The sequence below is a fragment of the Silene latifolia genome, chromosome 3 (assembly GCF_048544455.1).
Source record: "Silene latifolia isolate original U9 population chromosome 3, ASM4854445v1, whole genome shotgun sequence".
Classification (NCBI taxonomy): Eukaryota; Viridiplantae; Streptophyta; class Magnoliopsida; order Caryophyllales; family Caryophyllaceae; genus Silene; species Silene latifolia.
The window spans coordinates 104482701-104500109 of NC_133528.1; the positions used below are offsets into that span (position 1 = coordinate 104482701).

At 35.9% G+C, this 17409-nt stretch overlaps 1 protein-coding gene across 1 annotated transcript; it reads right to left on the reverse strand.

Moving 5' to 3' along the window:
- Positions 1-9540: 9540 nt before the first annotated feature.
- Positions 9541-11349, reverse strand: LOC141649425 (protein FAR-RED IMPAIRED RESPONSE 1-like). The gene is made up of 3 exons (XM_074458116.1): positions 11154-11349; positions 10111-10614; positions 9541-9569 (listed from the first exon to the last, which is right to left on the reverse strand). Exons 1-3 carry the CDS (start codon positions 11347-11349, stop codon positions 9541-9543), a joined length of 729 nt encoding a protein of 242 aa, XP_074314217.1.
- Between the last annotated feature and the right edge of the window lie 6060 nt (positions 11350-17409).

The window sequence follows — 17409 nt, forward strand, 5'->3', positions numbered from 1 at the left end:
ATTAACTGATAAGATGGAACACCAATCTCCTTAATAACCTCAACCATAAGAGGAGAAAAAGGAAGCTTACAGCCTGCCCTGAAAGCCCAGTCATGGATGCAAAACCAACCAGGACAAGCCCAGTCGGCCCTAATGGGAGAAATCTCAGGAATCCAGATTTAAGCATCAGCAGGGACGATCCCCTTATCCTTCAAAATCTTCTCAAACTCAGGCTTCAAATGGTTTGCAGGAGACTGATCCTCATTTAAAGCCTTCGTAGGCTTGAATTGGAAATCACCATCAAATATTGAGATCATCTCCAATGGAGAATCACTCGGCTTATTGATTGTGGGAGATGGAGCAGCAGAAGAAGTGGGCAGATTTTCAGAAGAAGTTTCCTCAGGATTCTGAGGAGGAGGGGTTGCAGGAACCGCTGCCCTGGTAGATTTTTTCTTTGCAGCCATTATTTGAAAGATTATGAAGAATTGATTAAAGATTGAAGAAGTTGGAAATTAAGAGAACTGAAGAAAAAGATTATCAAAGAGAGAAAATAAGAAGAAACAGCTTTGGTGAGTTCAACTTAATGAAGCACGCAAGTATTTATAATGAAGAGGATTAGGGTTTCAGCCGCAAAGAAAGTGGATAATCATTAAGGAAGTTGCAATAAATATCACACGCGTCAGCAACTGCAGTAAAATAGCTGTTACAGGGAACTGACTAGGCAAAACTTAACCGTTGGGTAATCTTCCTAAAAATAAAGTTATCTCCTCATTTTGTCGTTCTGGCACACAGCAAATGAGGAGATAAGGGGCTATTGTTAGGCCTGGAAATCCATGAGACCTTCCCGATCAAGTATCTCACCGAACTTTGTTGCCAGCCGTCAGGCTATCAGGGCACATGAAGATAGGCGCCAGGCCATGGAGAGGACAACGGTCAAAATATCAGGACAATATTAGACCATATACGCGTGTTATAAAGGAATTATATACGCAGCATTAAGTATGAAGATTACGCAGTAAATGCAGTAATTAAGGGAGGAATAATTGGCAATTATTACTGGTAATTATGGAGAATAAACCGCAATTAATACCGTATCAGGCAGCCTTTCAAGGAGAAGGTCTATATAAGGAATACTTTGAAGATATTGAGGACATCTCATACACACACAGGAAGAAGCACACGCATTGCATAGATAAATATTAACATTGTTCTTTTCATACAATCTTTCTCCCAAACAATATAGTGAAATCCTCTCCTGGCTTGGTGCCCGTGGTTTTTTCCCATTCAAGGTTTTTCCACGTACAAAATTGCTTGTCTTATTGTTATTGTTATTATTTCATTTACAGTTTATAATTGTATCTTGACGACCTGACCATCAGACTACCTAGAGCTAGTTAACCTTACACAACTCTACCCTGACCGGATTTCGCCTTGCGCAAAATCCATACAAAATAGTGGCGATGCTGAAACAGGTGAGAAGGAGTCAGTGGATGTTAAGTCAATGGAGATTCTGCCTCCTGCTACTCAGTTCCTTTTTACGACCGCTAACTTAATGATGAAGAGCGGAGAATTGTGGAAACTGAGTCACAATTGATGGGAACTCAAGTGGGATGTGAACCAGCCGCAGTAGACCCTGTGAACGTTAACATTGTCACTGGTGATTTATTGGGAAATGAAGACGCGGTTATGGATGAAGGAAATGATGTAGCAAATAATCCGGTGGTGGTGGTAAAGGAGGATGCGGGGGAGAAAGTGGTGAACAGTGTGGTGGAGACTGCAATGGAGGACGCGGCAGTGAAGGATCATGGAGGTAATCAGTTGTAGTTAAGCTATGCTTCCTAGAGTTACATTATTTGGAAGTTAGAATGATAGTATTATTTGAAGGGTCATCATTGTGTGTTGCTGTTACTTTTTTAGTTAGAGTTACATTTCTTTTTGCTGAAATTACGTTTTTGTGTTTGTCTGGTTGAAATTACACTATCTACTATCAAAGCTATACTTTTTGTAATTAGAATTACACTTTTAAGGTGAGTGTTATTTGCCATTTTTTAGTTTTTGTTTGAATCCAATATTTGATGTTGAACTTCAAATTAGTATTTTTCCCGAAATTATATTTTGGAGGAGACATTTGACTTATTTATTCAAATTTCGTAACACGTCGCCATTGTTCAACCCCAGTGGAGGTTACAGTGCAGGATGCGACTGAAAAGTCATTCGACTTACCACTTACTTTTTGGTCTACTGCTGAAGTAGATGAGGCCTTTCGTTGGGGTGCGGTTCAAGAGAAAGGGCAGTCTGAACCTGGTGAGGTTGCAACAGTAGACCCTGGGAAAGTGAATGTCGTGACTGATGAGTTATTGGGAAATGAAGACGAGGATATTCCTGAAGATAATGATGCAGTAAATAATCTGGTTGTTGTTGGAAATCATGTGGTGGATGATTTGGTGGAGAATGTGGTGGACAATGCGATTTAGACTGCAATTGAGGACGTGGCAATGAAGGATCATGGAGGTAATCAGTTATAGTTTTGATATGCAGTTACTTTTTGAGTGGTTAGAGTTTCAGTTCTATTAGAATTACACTTTTTGATTATTCCAATTACACTTTTTGTTGTTGCAATTACACTTTTTGTTGTTAGAATTACTCTTTTACCATTACACTGAAATTACACTTTTTGTTGTTACAATTACACTTTTCGTTGTTAGAATTACAGTTTTTACCATTATACTTTATTTGTTAAAATAACACTTTTGATTTTTAAAATTACAGTTTTTGTTGTTAGAATTACAGTTTCTGTTATTAGAATTATACTTTTTACCATTACAGTTACACTTATTTATATAGTACTGAAGTAACACTTTTGGTTGTTGCAATTACACTTTTGGTTGTTAGAATTACAGTTTTTGCCATTACACTTCATTTGTTAAAATAACACTTTTGATTTATAAAGTTACACTTTTTGTTGTTAGAATTACAGTTTCTGTTATTAGAATTATACTTTTTAGCATTACAGTTACACTTATTTATATAGTACCGAAGTAACACTTTTGGTTGTTACAATTAAACTTTTGGTTGTTAGAATTACAGTTTTTGCCATTACACTTTTGATTTTTAAAATTATACTTTTGTCTGCTAGAATTATACTTTTTAATATTACAGTTTCACTTATTTATATAGTCTGGTTGAAGTGACACTTTCTTTCCATAAAGTGTTTTTTCTTTTTTGCATCTAGAATTACACTTTTAAATTTACTAAGTGTCACTATTGTTCAACTGCAGTTGAAGTTAACGTGCAGGATTCGCCCGTAAAGTCAGTCGAGTTTACATGCACTGTATATCCCACTGTAGAGTTAGATGAATCTTTTCGTTGTGCTGCAGTTCAAGAGAAAGGGGAGTCTGAGACTGGCGAGGTTGCGGCAGCTGTAGGGGCAGGGGCAACGCATGTGGAGATCCCTGTTCCAGAACCGTACGTGCCCTATAGTCATCTAAGCTACCATCCATTTTTACTTCACTCGTCCGAGGTCTTACCCTGCATGGAGCACGTCATTGAGAACCTTGGTTGTTCGATAGACTGCGGTGCACCTGCTCCTGATCAGAAGATCGTCACGTTTGTATCGGAATGGAGTCACCATGCCCTTGACCCAGTGTTCAATAGGAGGAAAAATGTGATTGATTATGCGTTTAATGAATCAGATGCGTTTGACAAATTGTGAGTAATTGATGCATTTCGTTCTTATAAATGGTTATATATATATTGAGATTGTTTTTGCTAATTAAATATCGTTTTTGTGGGAACATTTGGTAACATTTAACGAGTTTTTATTCATAACCCGGGAAGACATTGCCACTCTGAGGCCTTCGCAGCAAATTATGACCAGTGTAATTGATGGTTGGTGCCTGCTTCTCAACCATATCATGAAGCCTACAGTTGTATCACGTTGTTTCTTCGGCATGAGTCACACAGTAAGTTATTCTACTGTTTATTAAATTTGTGTTGCAGGGTAATTCCTACATTATGGTTGGGAACAATTTTGATAAAAGTGTCATTCCTTAGAATAGAATTGCACTTTTTCGGGTCAAAGTTATCTTTATTTAAATTGAAGTTACACAAAATGTCATTAAAATTACACTTTTTGGGTCTAAAGTTACACTTTTCATGTATTACAGAAAGGCTATTTATCAACCTTTTCTGACAACATCATCTTTCTTATTGCAACATTAGGACTGGGCGCGGTATATTTGGAAAGACAAGAAGAAAGGAAAAGTGTTGAATAAAGATGAAGATGTTTTCGGTGGTTGGGACACTTAGGCTGATACCTGTTCTTCACCATTTCAGCTTGACTCAGATATGGTGAGTTCTTCATAATTCAAGATAGGGCATGTGTAGCATTATTCTGTACAATGTTTGGCTAAACATTACATATATATGTTCAGATCTTTCTCCCTGTATTATCTGGTGATGGTGATCATTACAGCTGTGTGTGCATTAACTTCTTAACCGAGCAAATTGAGTACCTGACAACCGTAAGTATGATGAAGACTTAGAAAAGCTGCCTTATGGTGGGATTGCACTTATTACGGTAATTTTTCTATGAAGTACTCAATTTTGAGAAATCATTTTTTTTAAAGAACTGTCAACCTAACACACACACATGTATATGCATATATCAGGTTGCGTTAATGGGGAAGTATTTGGTGAGTAAAGGTCTGTCTAAAGGCTCAAAGGTCGCTGATTTTAAGCTCGTTAACATTCAATTCAGTTGGCAAAAAGTTGGTTATTCGAGAAATGACTGTGGTGTTTATATGATGCTTACAATAATGTTTTATTTTGGGAACCTGTTTGAATGTGGCCTTGGGAAAGCTGTGAATATGAACCTGTTTTGTGCTGAGATTGCGGCAACCCTTGTCCTATGTGACATTAACAAGGAAAGGGAAGATGTATTACGCCGTGTTGATGCTTTTAGAGAGGTTGCTTCTCATCCACTGACTATCAACTTGGATGCCAACAAGAGAAAAACAGTTGCTGATATCGGGGCTAGCAGCAGCAAGCATGTCAGTGCTTCAGATCCTGAAGAGACCGCCCTGGTAGTTACGCCTGTTAGTATGCGGCCACCTTCTGGCCAAAAACTATCTGCCGTAAAGAGCCACCCTCGTGGGAAGGGGGATGGGTTGGGCTGATCACTTGACTGTCGTAGTGGTGGTGCCAAGACTCAAGTGGTGTCCAAGCTGCTCCGGAACAACCAAAGTTTGATAAAGGATATTAAAACGTTCAGAAAGCACGTTGCTGACTACTGTTTGGTGGATGATCAAAATTTCGATGATGGGTCAGGTTTCATGAATTTCACCTAGTTTTGATTTAATTGTTAAAATTACACTTTTGATTTTTAAAATTACACTTTCTGTTGTTAGAATTAAAGTTTCTGTTAATAGAATTACACTTTTTACCATTACAGTTACACTTATTTATATAGTACTGAAATTACACATTTGATTGTTAAAATTATACTTTTGTCTGCTAGAATTATACTTTTTAATATTACAATTATACTTTTTTTTTTTTTTTTTTTTGATAAAATGTGAGATGTGTATATATATATATATATATATATGAAAAAATGAACCAATTACAAGGCCTTATAACATACAAAGCAAAGAGCCCTATATGTATCCTAGTTCGAACCCCATGAGGCTCAAACTTACAATCTAATTCCCAACTTTTCTAACCAAACTTCATCCCGTCTATTCAAATTGGCTGAACATTTGAACTTAATTCTTTGCCTTATAACTTCTTTAATTCTCTGAACCACCACAGATGGAGCAAGAATACAGCCATTAATCCTAGCTGAGTTCCGCTGCTCCCAGACATGATAAATACAGGCAGAGAGACCAAGAGCATATACCCGTTGTAACAGTTTGCCACCAGCATTGCCATAGCCTCCAGCCATGGTACTAGACATCGAAATGCGAGCCCCACACCAATCTTGAATGAGAGATACCACAGTTGAACTGTATTCACATTCAAAGAAGAGGTGTGATATAGTTTCCTTTGCATTCTCACAAATACAGCATGTATCTGTACTGCAGCAACCAAACCTGTGTAATTTTTCCCTGGTATTCATCCCATTGTGCATGGTGATCCAAGAGATAAAAGAATGTTTAGGGACATTCCAGTTACTCCAGATTGTGTCATACCACCAAGGTTTGTTTTGATGCACTCTCAACCAATTATAACCATTTCTAACAGTATATCCCTTCACATCAGGTTGCCAATGTCCATCAGTATAGGCACTCTTCATCAGTTCCTTAATCTTGCAGATGCTCTTCCATGTCCAAGCAAAGATCTGCAGGGGATGTAAGAATGCCATTCACTTTGCTTTATGTATATCCGATTGATCCAACGTATCCACAACCTCGTCGCCCCCCATAGAATCCAGTCCACCAGCTTAGCAACAACAACAATGTTCCACAGTTCAGTTTTCTTGATGCCAAGTCCACCTTCATTTTTTGGCAAGGTGACTGTGTCCCATCCTACCAGAGGTACCTTATGATACTCAGTATTCCCATCCCAAAGGTAATTTCTGCATATTGCTTCTATTCTTCTGATGATACTTTTAGGAAGAATAAAAATATTAGCCCAGTAGGAGTATAGAGTATTGAGGACAGAGTTGATCAAAGTGAGCCTTCCAGCGTAGGATAGTTTCTTAGCACCCAAACTTCTTATTCTATTAACCATCTTCTCTGCAATAATGTTACATTCCTTCTTAGTGAGCTTGGTAGGTTGAATTGGTACACCCAGATACCTGAAAGGCATCTGTCCCTCTGTAAAACCAGTCACTTGCTTAATATCATCCTTTAGTTCAGCTGTCATCCCATTAAAATAAACCTCAGATTTTGAACAGTTCATGGATAAACCTGAAGTCTTTGAAAAAGTTGAGAATGCTCTGAGTAACAGCATCACAGAATGGGCATTTCCTTTGCAAAATAGAAGGAGATCATCTGCAAACATCAGGTGAGTGAGTTTCAGTTCTTTGCAAAGAGGGTGATATTGAAATGGCCATTTAGTGGTAGCATATTTGATTGTTCTTGTGAGATAATCCATACAAAGAGTGAAGATCAGGGGAGATATGGGGTCCCCTTGCCTCAATCCTCTTTGACCCTTGAAGTAACCAAAATTGCTGCCATTTAGGGATAAAGTGAAAGAGGTAGTTCTGATGCATGTCATAACTTGCTGGCAAAAGATGGGAGGAAATTTCAGACCCTTGAGCAAATCTTCCACAAAATCCCATTCTACTGTGTCATATGCTTTTTGAAGATCTATTTTGATGAGGCATCTAGGAGACACAGCAGGCCTATTATATAACTTCACAATGTCTTGGCAAATCAGGATGTTTTCAATAATAGACCTTCCCTTAATAAATGCACCCTGATTCTCATGTACCAGGTCAGGCAATATCATAGACAGTCTGTTACAAAGCAGTTTTGAGATGACCTTGTAGAGCATATTGCAGCAGGCAATAGGTCTAAAATGTTTAACTGAAGAAGGTCTTTCACATTTGGGTATGTGGGTGATGTTTGTAGCATTGATCTGGCTCAGCAAGTAACCAGTTGTGAAAAAATCTTTAATGGCTTCACAAACATCATGGCCTACAGTATCCCAGGCATCCTTAAAGAAACCACTGGTATACCCATCAGGGCCAGGGGATTTATCAATAGGAGTATTAAAGAAAATACCTTTGATTTCTTCATTGGTGACAGGCATCATCAGAAGATTACCTTGTTCCTGTGTACAGCAAGGACCTTGGCTCAGAATACACGTCCTGATGCTCTCAGTAGGGGTACTGCTACCCAATAGGTTCTTATAGTAGTCAAGGAAAGCTTCCTGGATACTATGGCTTTCAGTACACAGGTTCCCATGTTGGTCCTCAATCTGTATAACCTTATTTCTCAGTTGCCTTCTCTTGATTGTTCCATGAAAGAAAGCAGTGTTTTGGTCACCATCCTCCAACCACTTGACTTTAGCTTTTTGTTGTAGGAAGCTGTTCCTTGCCTTGGACAAGTCTTTTAGATCAGCAATAGCATTCAACTCTGGTTGAATTTACAACCAAAGTTTGATAAAGGATATTTTGTGGGTCAGTTTGGTGGATGACCAAAATTTCGATGATGGGTCTGTTTTCATGAATTTCACCTACTGTAAATGACGCTATCTGAAAATGACAATTTTTCACTCAGTTTTGTTTTATGTTATTACGTTCGCAGTGAGCAATTAGTTTGGTACACTAGGCACGCTGAGCTACAGAGGAAGGACCTAATGTCTATGGCCCCTGATAGACCAATGTCGTGGAATGTGATCGAGTGTTGGTCGATATTGCTGAACCAGTTAGAGAAGGAGGAATACGGTAAAGAGGCAAGGATGGCATTTCTCGGTATCAGGCACATGGTAATTAAAGTTACTCTTATATAGTTTTATTTATACGTGCTTTGGTCATTCAACTTAGTTCTGTAGTTACACATTTCTGGAGTTAAAGTTATACTTTTTTGTGATACAGTTACACTTTATAAGCAGTCAGTTTTTCTTATTAGAGTTATACTTTCACTAAATGCTGTTACTTATAGTTAATGGTCACTGTTTGCTTATTTAGGAGATGTTGCTTGTATTGTTGGTTACTTTTGAGCAGTAGGGCACAGGCACACAGCAGGAGAACCTGGTTGATAAACTGTTCAACGTGTGGGACACCTTCATCGTGGAAACTAATCGAACTGCTGACATGAATACAGATTTACTCTTTGTCCCATTCAACATCAGCGACCATTGGACATGTGTATGTATCAACTCCAGAGCACGGACAATTGACTTGCTTGACCACCAGCGGCATGCAGATTTGGACAGATCAATCATGGGAAAGGCGACTCGTTTAATTGTACGTTGTCCTCTAATTCTTGCCATCTAAAACTTGTTAATATAATACTCTTTTTAATGTACGTTCAAACATTTTCAGGGAAGTTTAATGAGCGACTACTTGGACTCAAGAAAATTTGACAAAGGAAAAGAGATTATCAATTTTACAGTCCGCCAGATACCGTTTAGTGGTGTCTCAAGTGTTCTCAACATACCAGAGTCTGGTCTGTTCACCATGATGGCGATGCTATTGTACGAGGGTGTTTCATTTGAGCATCCGGACATGGAAAGGAAGGTTTCAATGCGTTATTTGGTGATACAGCTAGTCGCAACACTTGTACTAGCTGACATGAACATCATACGACCTGCTGTTCAGAAGAAGGTGGAGACCTTTATTGTTAGCAAAGACAAATTATTCCAAGACGTGCAAAGCAAGCGTAGGATTAACAAGGCTGGTAAAAAAAATAACAAGTCTTAGTTTGACAACCTAATTTTGAATGATGCTCTGTATGAAATTATCTTGTTGATAGCTAGCATCATGTGACAGTTAATTATGTGTAACAATGTAAGTAGGAACATTTTTTGACTTTGAACTTTGTACTTATTTTGGCGTTTTCTGCCTTTAATGAAGATAACATGTTACTTCAAATTAATTGTCATTCTGATCTAATAAAGTGTAGTTCTAATCAAATAAACTGTAATTATCCAACCAAAAGCAATTCCAGTTGAATTACAATATAAGTCACCAAAATTACGACTTTAACAAAGATAAAATGGTACTGCAAATTAATTGTTATTCTGATCAGATAAAGTGTAATTATAATAAAAAAAAATTGTAACTCTGATCACACAAAGTGTAACTTTAAGTACTAAATGTTATAACTGGTGAATAATTATACAACCAAAAGTTTGTCCAGGGGAATTACAAAATATATTAGCCAAAAGGACCTCATGGTTGCTCAATTATACATCAGAATTACAATTACTCTTACTGTTCTTCTTCTTCTTCTTCTTCTTCTTCTTCTTCTTCTTCTTCTTCTTCTTCTTCTTCTTCTTCTTCTTCTTCTTCTTCTTCGTCTTCTTCTTCCTCTTCTTCTTCTTCCTCTTCGTCTTCTTCTTCTCCTTCTGATTCTTCCCCAAATGATGCCCCAAATGCTGGTGGAGTAGGTGGGTGCTGTGCAAAAGGGTTAGGACAATTCCTCTTGTCGTGATTCGCTAATTGCTTGCAATTTTTACACATGCGCTTCGGCTTCATCGCCAAGGCTATTGCTTTAGTCTTACTCAACAAGAGTCTCTTTCCACTTCCCTTATTTTTCGATTTCTTTGGTGGAAATATAGTTACTTCCTGAGTATTAGAACACCCAATAAGCGCAACCATTTGCTGTTCTTTACTCATTTGTGAACCTAATGGTGCCAGTTTTTCCTTAAAATCTTTTATCAGAGACGAAAAGCTGTCAACTACTTCCTTGCTTCTTCCCATCAGTATCCCAACCGTCCGGTGTACCTCGGACCACATTTTTGACATGGAAATCTGCTTGGCATCTATTATATCAATCTCTTCGGCTGGATCACCATTACAATTGAAGGATTTTGACCGGAGTGCATCTTTACACCATTTGTTCACAATATACTCATCCGGTATAGTATTCACTCCGTTAGATGAGTAAATCCATATTATATGCCTGCACAGAATTCCCTTCCTTTCAAGCATTCTGCAACTGCAATTTGCTTTATACGTAACTAGTTCACCAATATATAGTAAATTGTTAGATTTTCACAGCTATATATTTAGTAATTACAATAGGAAAATGTGTAATTTCAAGTAAGAGTTAGTGTAACACTTTTCATTTTTAAAATTACACTTTTTGTTGTTAGAATTACAGTTTCTGTTATTAGAATTATACTTTTTACCATTACAGTTACACTTATTTATATAGTACTGAAATTACACTTTTGATTGTTAAAATTATACTTTTGTCTGCTAGAATTACACTTTTTAATATTACAGTTTCACTTATTTATATAGTCTGGTTCAAGTTATACTTTCTTTCCATAAAGTGTATTTTTGTATCTAGAATTACACTTTTAAACTTACTAAGTGTCACTATTGTGCAACTGCAGTTGAAGTTAACGCGCAAGATTCGCCCGTAAAGTCACTCGAGTTTACATGCACTACTAGTGTTATCTGTAACTCTCTTCAAGAATAATGTAACTCTAAGTAGTAATAATGTAACTTCAACCAGGACAAAGAACAGAACTTCAGTATTCAAGGCTAAAACCTGGGCAGTACGTAACATCGTAATTCATGTCCCTGCTTGCATCTCTTACAGTAGTCACTTCTAAAGAGTCGATTTCGGCAAAACCTCTACTCTTACATGTATCGATCGAATACTTGGCCTCCTCTTGGAACTCCTTAAAAACTTCATGAGTGTACACCTTTGCACCGTCAGCCTCAAGAGCTAAATGTGTTTCCATTTTAGGAGAAGTGTGCTTGTCTTCGTTGTCAAGCTTCTTATGCGTATGCCGTTGTTGGTCCATAGCACTCTTAAAACGCAGCAAAAACTCAAGCAATATACCTGATTTGCCCTCAAATCTTTTAAAAAAAACTATTTTCACTCTCTGATCTTTGGGTCGTCCTCATAACAGCTCCCATCTCTAAGTCCCTGCAATGTGCCATTACCCACTGGTTCCTTTTTGAGAACATTTCTTTAAACCAGTCAATGTTATTGAGTCCATGTTCTTCGCCTATCTCTTCCCATCTGGTATCGAATTATGCAGCTTCAATGTCCTCATCCCATATAATGGCATTTATTTTCTTTATAAATACAATATAATCTTCTCTTGTCACGCCATACTTAGTAGGCACTTTGTTCATGATATGCCACATGCAAAATCGGTGCCTCGCTTTCTTGAACACAACTGGTACCACTTTCAAAATGCCTGGATCCTGATCGGTAATAATATAATTAGGCTCCTTTCCACCCATTGCCACCAGGAAACGGCTCAAAACCCACTGAAAGGAATCAGCGTCCTCATGTGCGATAAGGGCTGCATAGAATGTGACTGACCGCTTATGGTTATCCACCTCGGTGAACGGTGTGAAGGCCATATCATACTTGTTGGTTGTATACGTTGGATCGAACGACACACCATCCCCAAAAGCAGAGTAATTCCTTCTTGCAGCACTGTCAGCCCAAATAGCTCTACTCAAGCTACCGTCAGAGTCAACATCATAGTGAAAGAAGAACTCTTCCTTATTTACAGCCATTTCCTTAAAGTGATCTATGAACAATTGGCCATCCCGTTCATGAATGTAACATTTCACATTTCTGTGAAAGTTCTTAAAATCATTTAGGCTAGCTCCAATGTTCTCAAAACCATTTACGTGTTCTTTCAACATTTTGTATGTCTTCGTTGCTCCTATCTTCAGCTGTAAATGAATGATATACTTTAAGGCATCAGCATAGGAAACATCTTTATGATGCCCCCAAATAAGTGTAATTTTGAGCAATACAAGTGTAATTTTAATAATTAAAAGTGTAATTTCAGCACTATATAAATGAAGGTAACTGTAATATTAAAAAGTGTAATTCTAACAGTCAAAAGTGTAATTTTTAAAATCAAAAGTGTAATTTCAGCACTAAATAAATAAGTGTAACTGTAATAGAAAACAGTATAATTCTAACAGACCAAAGTGTAATTTTAACAATTAAACGTATAACTTCAGCACTATATAAATGAAGGTAACTGTAATATTAAAAAGTGTAATTCTAACAGTCAAAAGTGTAATTTTTACAATCAAAAGTGTAATTTCAGCAGTAAATAAATAAGTGTAACTGTAATAGAAAACAGTGTAATTCTAACGGACAAAAGTGTAATTCCAAATAAGTGTAATTGTAATAAAAGGCTAACTAGATGACACACCCTACAATTATAAAGGATAATGATTTTCTGATAATCAGTTCAGTTGCATTTCAGCTGTAAATGAATGATATACGTAAGTGTAACTGTAACACAAAAACTGAAATTTCAGCACTATATAAATATGTGTGACTGCAATATAAAAAAGTGTAATTCTAACAATCAAAAGTGTAATTTTAACAATCAAAAGTGTAATTTCAGAACAATATAAATAAGTGTAATTTTAATAGAACAAAGTGTAATTCTAAGAGACAAAAGTGTAATTCCAAATAAGTATAACTGTAATCAACAAAAGTGTAATGTTAGATAATAAAAGTGTAATTCCATAGATTGGTGTCATAAATAGAGAGCCAAAGACTACCTCAAACACTCACCCTATAATTATAAAGGATAATCATTTTGTGATAATCTGTTAAGTTGCATGATGACTTCAAACTCTCTGTCCTCGGGTCGATATGAGCTCATGGTTGTGTCCTGCATGAAAGCGATCAATGAATAACCCCCCATTCTTCATAAATAGTCTAATCCTCGCTTTGCATCCCACGCGCCTGACTTTGTGCTTTCGCACCCCATCCTGACGCCCACTTCTCTCTATTTCTTTTTTATATTTGAACCCCTCTCGGTTGCAAACCAACAACTTTGACTTGATTGCCCCGTCACGCTATCTTTTTGTCGTGTATTTCCGTACATCGAAACCGCAAGCAATTGCATAGATCTTATAGAATGTCACTGCTTCCTCGATTTCCAAAAATTCCTGCCCAATATATGGTATAAACTTTTCTTCTACTACCCTGCAAAATTCCTCCTCATTTGGCTTTCTTTTGCTATTGTCCTGAGCAGTATCTGTCAATGGTTGAAACAATATTCTCCACAAACTTCATCTTAGACAACAAATATGTAATTTTAATAAAGAAAATTGTAATTTAAACAGAAGACCATTGTTGTCAGAATCGCGATTCGATCCAACGATTCTACGATTTTACGATCCAAAAATGCTTGACCGATCTTGGATCCTACGATTCTATCATAGTTGTAGAATCTTACGATCCTATTAATTTGAAAATTTCTAGAGATGGGATCATAATACGATTCTACGATTTTACGATCCTACGATCCGATTCCATAATAAAAAAAATTAATATATATTTTTATATAATGACACCGTGAAACCCAAATTTCGTGTAAGTTGTCCATACGATGATACTAAAATCATTAATTACCAATATTTTATGAATAAATATTAATAAATAAGTGTTTTTATTTTCAATTATATGTTTTTACCAAATAAAAAATTATATTTAGTGAGTTTGTAGAATCTTGCGATTCTACGATCCGATTCTACCGATTCGATCCTACCCTCCCCATTGATCCAAAGTAGAATCCCGATCCTGACAACATTGCAGAAGACAACAAAAAGTACAACTATCATCTAGACCTAAAGTGTAAGTTAAACATTAGTGTAACTTTAACAAACAAAAGTGTAACTTCAGTGAATAAAAGTGTAATTCTAGTCAACAATATTGTAATTTCAAATATTAGTGTAATTTTAACAATAATAAGTGTAATTTCAGTGAATAAAAGTGTAATTTCAACAAAGCATAATTTTAGTGCAAAGAAATGTAACTCTAGTCGACAATGGTGTAATTCCAAAGATTTGTGGCAAATTTTAAGGAATCAGCATAGCAAACATTTATCTGATGACCCAAATAAGTGTAACTTTAATCAAGAAAATTGTAACTTCAGTGAATTAAAGTGTAACTTATCCATTACTGCAATAGAATAGTTTAATCTTTTTCATGATGTAACTCTAATTTCAAAAACTGTAATTTTAACTGAAATATGTTTAATTTCAAGTAACAAAAAGCGTATTTTCAAACACACGTGTTCATATGTAAATTCCAGCGGGAAAAAATGTAATCTTTGAACCTAAAGTCAAACTTAAACCTATTACCATAATACAAACAATTCACTCTTTTTAACTACATACTCATTGATCTCAAGAATTTTACACTGTACATGAATTAGGTTACAGCACAAAACTTGCTCTACACTCTACAAAACTTGCTCTACAAAACTTGTTCATATGTATCTTCATTGTTTTCAAGTATTTCATTTTTAATATAGAGAGTTCAGATTTATAAAACATAAACAGATAAAAGAATTATTAGATGTTAATAATTACCATCGATCACTGTTACAATTTGCATGTCAGCCATTGTTGATGTTGGAGTACGCACTTTATCAACCTTGTTGTTGTTGTTGACTCAGGATCTTCGTGTACCTTTGATATGCTGAAAATTGTAGTATAAAAAAAAATTACTTTATTTGCTAGAAATTATGACCATGTAAGATTATCGCGAGATAGCAAATTGTTGTTCTTGTTGGCAAATTGTTGTTCTTGTTGAAATGGGATTTTAAATTTTGTTGAAGCGCAGTTTTTGGAATGTTATCTCCATGAAAGAGAGGAAGAAATTTGATTTTTTTTTTGTGTATTTTAATTTTGGTGGTGGTTGCTGATATTGTGTTGAGGAAGTATTATAGAAAGTACATGCATGTTGGCAAGTAAACAGTAGGTAATAGCTTTGTCCCCTGACACAACTCTCTCTCTCATGCTAACCCTATTTTCCTTTTTTTTTCAACACCTAATCAGCCTATATTACTCCCTTCATCCAGACGGTTCATTTAGAAGATCCTATGGCTCTAATAAGGACATAGGGACTCAAATATTATGAAGGACTTATTAGAACTTGACTATATATATATATATATATATATATATATATATATATATATATATATATATATATATATATATATATATATATATATATATATATATATATATATATATATATATATATATATATATATATATATGTTTTTGTCTCACAAAGCTATCTCTTTAGAAGATAGAGGTATTTCTAAGAGATAGAGTGGGGGTAGATGAGATCGTCACAAACATGTCTTATAGTATTACTTTGTGAAAGTAATGAAACTATAATCTATAAAGATAGAGTGGGAGTATAGCTAAGTGGGAGTTTAGCTCATATGTCTTGTTGTTAAAATATTGCTTTGAGAAAGTAATGGTATTGTCCTAAATCGTCTTTGTTACATACGAGTCATAGCATTACAATCCGAAAATAGTTACTCAAGAGTAGATTTACATAAAGGCGAGGGTCTCCTTAAAGTGAATAGAGCTTTAGAGTGCTTAAAAGCATAGATTAAGATGAAGATGTTGATCAAGATTAATTATGGTAGGAATTGCCGCATTTCATTTGATGATGAATGGCAAATGAATTTATATTCGCTTTTCTAAAATGGGAATTTAGAGAAGGAAGTGTTTGAAACACAAAACCTTAGATAAAGATTTAAGTATCCTAACATCTTATGCGTAGCTTTCTTAAGTGAACCTAGGATGGTCTTAAGCAAGCATTAAAGGATTATACTTTTCGTTCATGTGATAATAGTGAGTGGTTTCATTCACATGATTGAAGAATCATGATTATACATGAAGTTAAGTGGGAGCTAGAATTGTTTCTCCATGTCTTATATGTTGATAACATATTAATTATTGAGAATAATGTACCAATGCTCTCTTCTGTCAAGAGTGATTGGGAGACTTGGAAAGGGTGTGATATATTCTAAGATTTCTGAATCTGTGTGAGAGAATATTGGCATGGGGTTAAGAGTATTATGATGATAAGATCATTCGTATATGTTGTACATCAACAAGGTTTAATGGGTTATTCATGATGATGAAAGTGGAATTACTATGATGGAGTCATAGTCATTCACTGAACCTATTATGTTGTTAACTACATGAAATCGTTTGCTAATGTTTCCGCCATTAGTACGATCATGTATGCCAACAGACGCACGTGCTGTGATGAACCATATGCTAGAAGCATGATAAGTCAATAACAAGTTAATCCATGAGATGGTCTTGTGAAAGTCTTAAAAAACAATTGAAGACTTGTTCATATGTTTGGATGACAAACTAAGTTAAGTGCTTAAGGGTTGCACAAACTTTAGTCCCCAAAAGGGATTTGTCAAAATCTTAGGCTGCTTTATTGACTAAGGATTTACAAACTAAGAAAAGTGTTTTAGTTTCGTGCATTGCAAATTCTACAAAAGGAACCTAAGTAAATTGTGATAAAATCGTCAATGTAGGGATTAAGGGTGAATCCCTCTACAAATGATTTTGTCACAAGTTATGGGATAACAGTGGGAGTATCTTTCAAGTTAAAGAGCCCAAGTCTAGTAAGTAGTCTAGACATATACCTGGATAAATTCATGTCATTAGAGATGAGATTGAATGGAAGGAAATAGCAATTAATAAAGTTGGAATATATTGATATCGGGTATATCTACTTTCCAAGCGTTTATTGCATCTAAACTAGTGTTAATAATACACTAAAGATTATAAGATATGAAGTAGTGATAGTGTATTGACTATTCATATGTGATAATCACGTTTATCGTTTGAGTTTTATTAAACTCACCCGCTACCTTGTCGTATCCGAATGGGTTGTAGAGACAAATTGAACCCCATTAAAGTGAACTGGATTGACATGGTATTCGCCTCTAGTTACTTATATGAGGTGACGTCTCAAA

Bases quoted from the DNA above. Each gene is read 5' to 3' on its own strand.
- LOC141649425 (XM_074458116.1), bottom strand. From the start codon at position 11,349: ATGGAAACACATTTAGCTCTTGAGGCTGACGGTGCAAAGGTGTACACT. The intron at 10,615-11,153 runs GTTTTAGCCTTG...TTGGTGAACTAG, and splicing joins CGATGTTACGTACTGCCCAG to TTACGTATAAAGCAAATTGC. The intron at 9,570-10,110 runs GTAAAAATTGCA...GGATAATTACAG, and splicing joins GATGAAGCCGAAGCGCATGT to TTTATTTGATTAGAACTACA.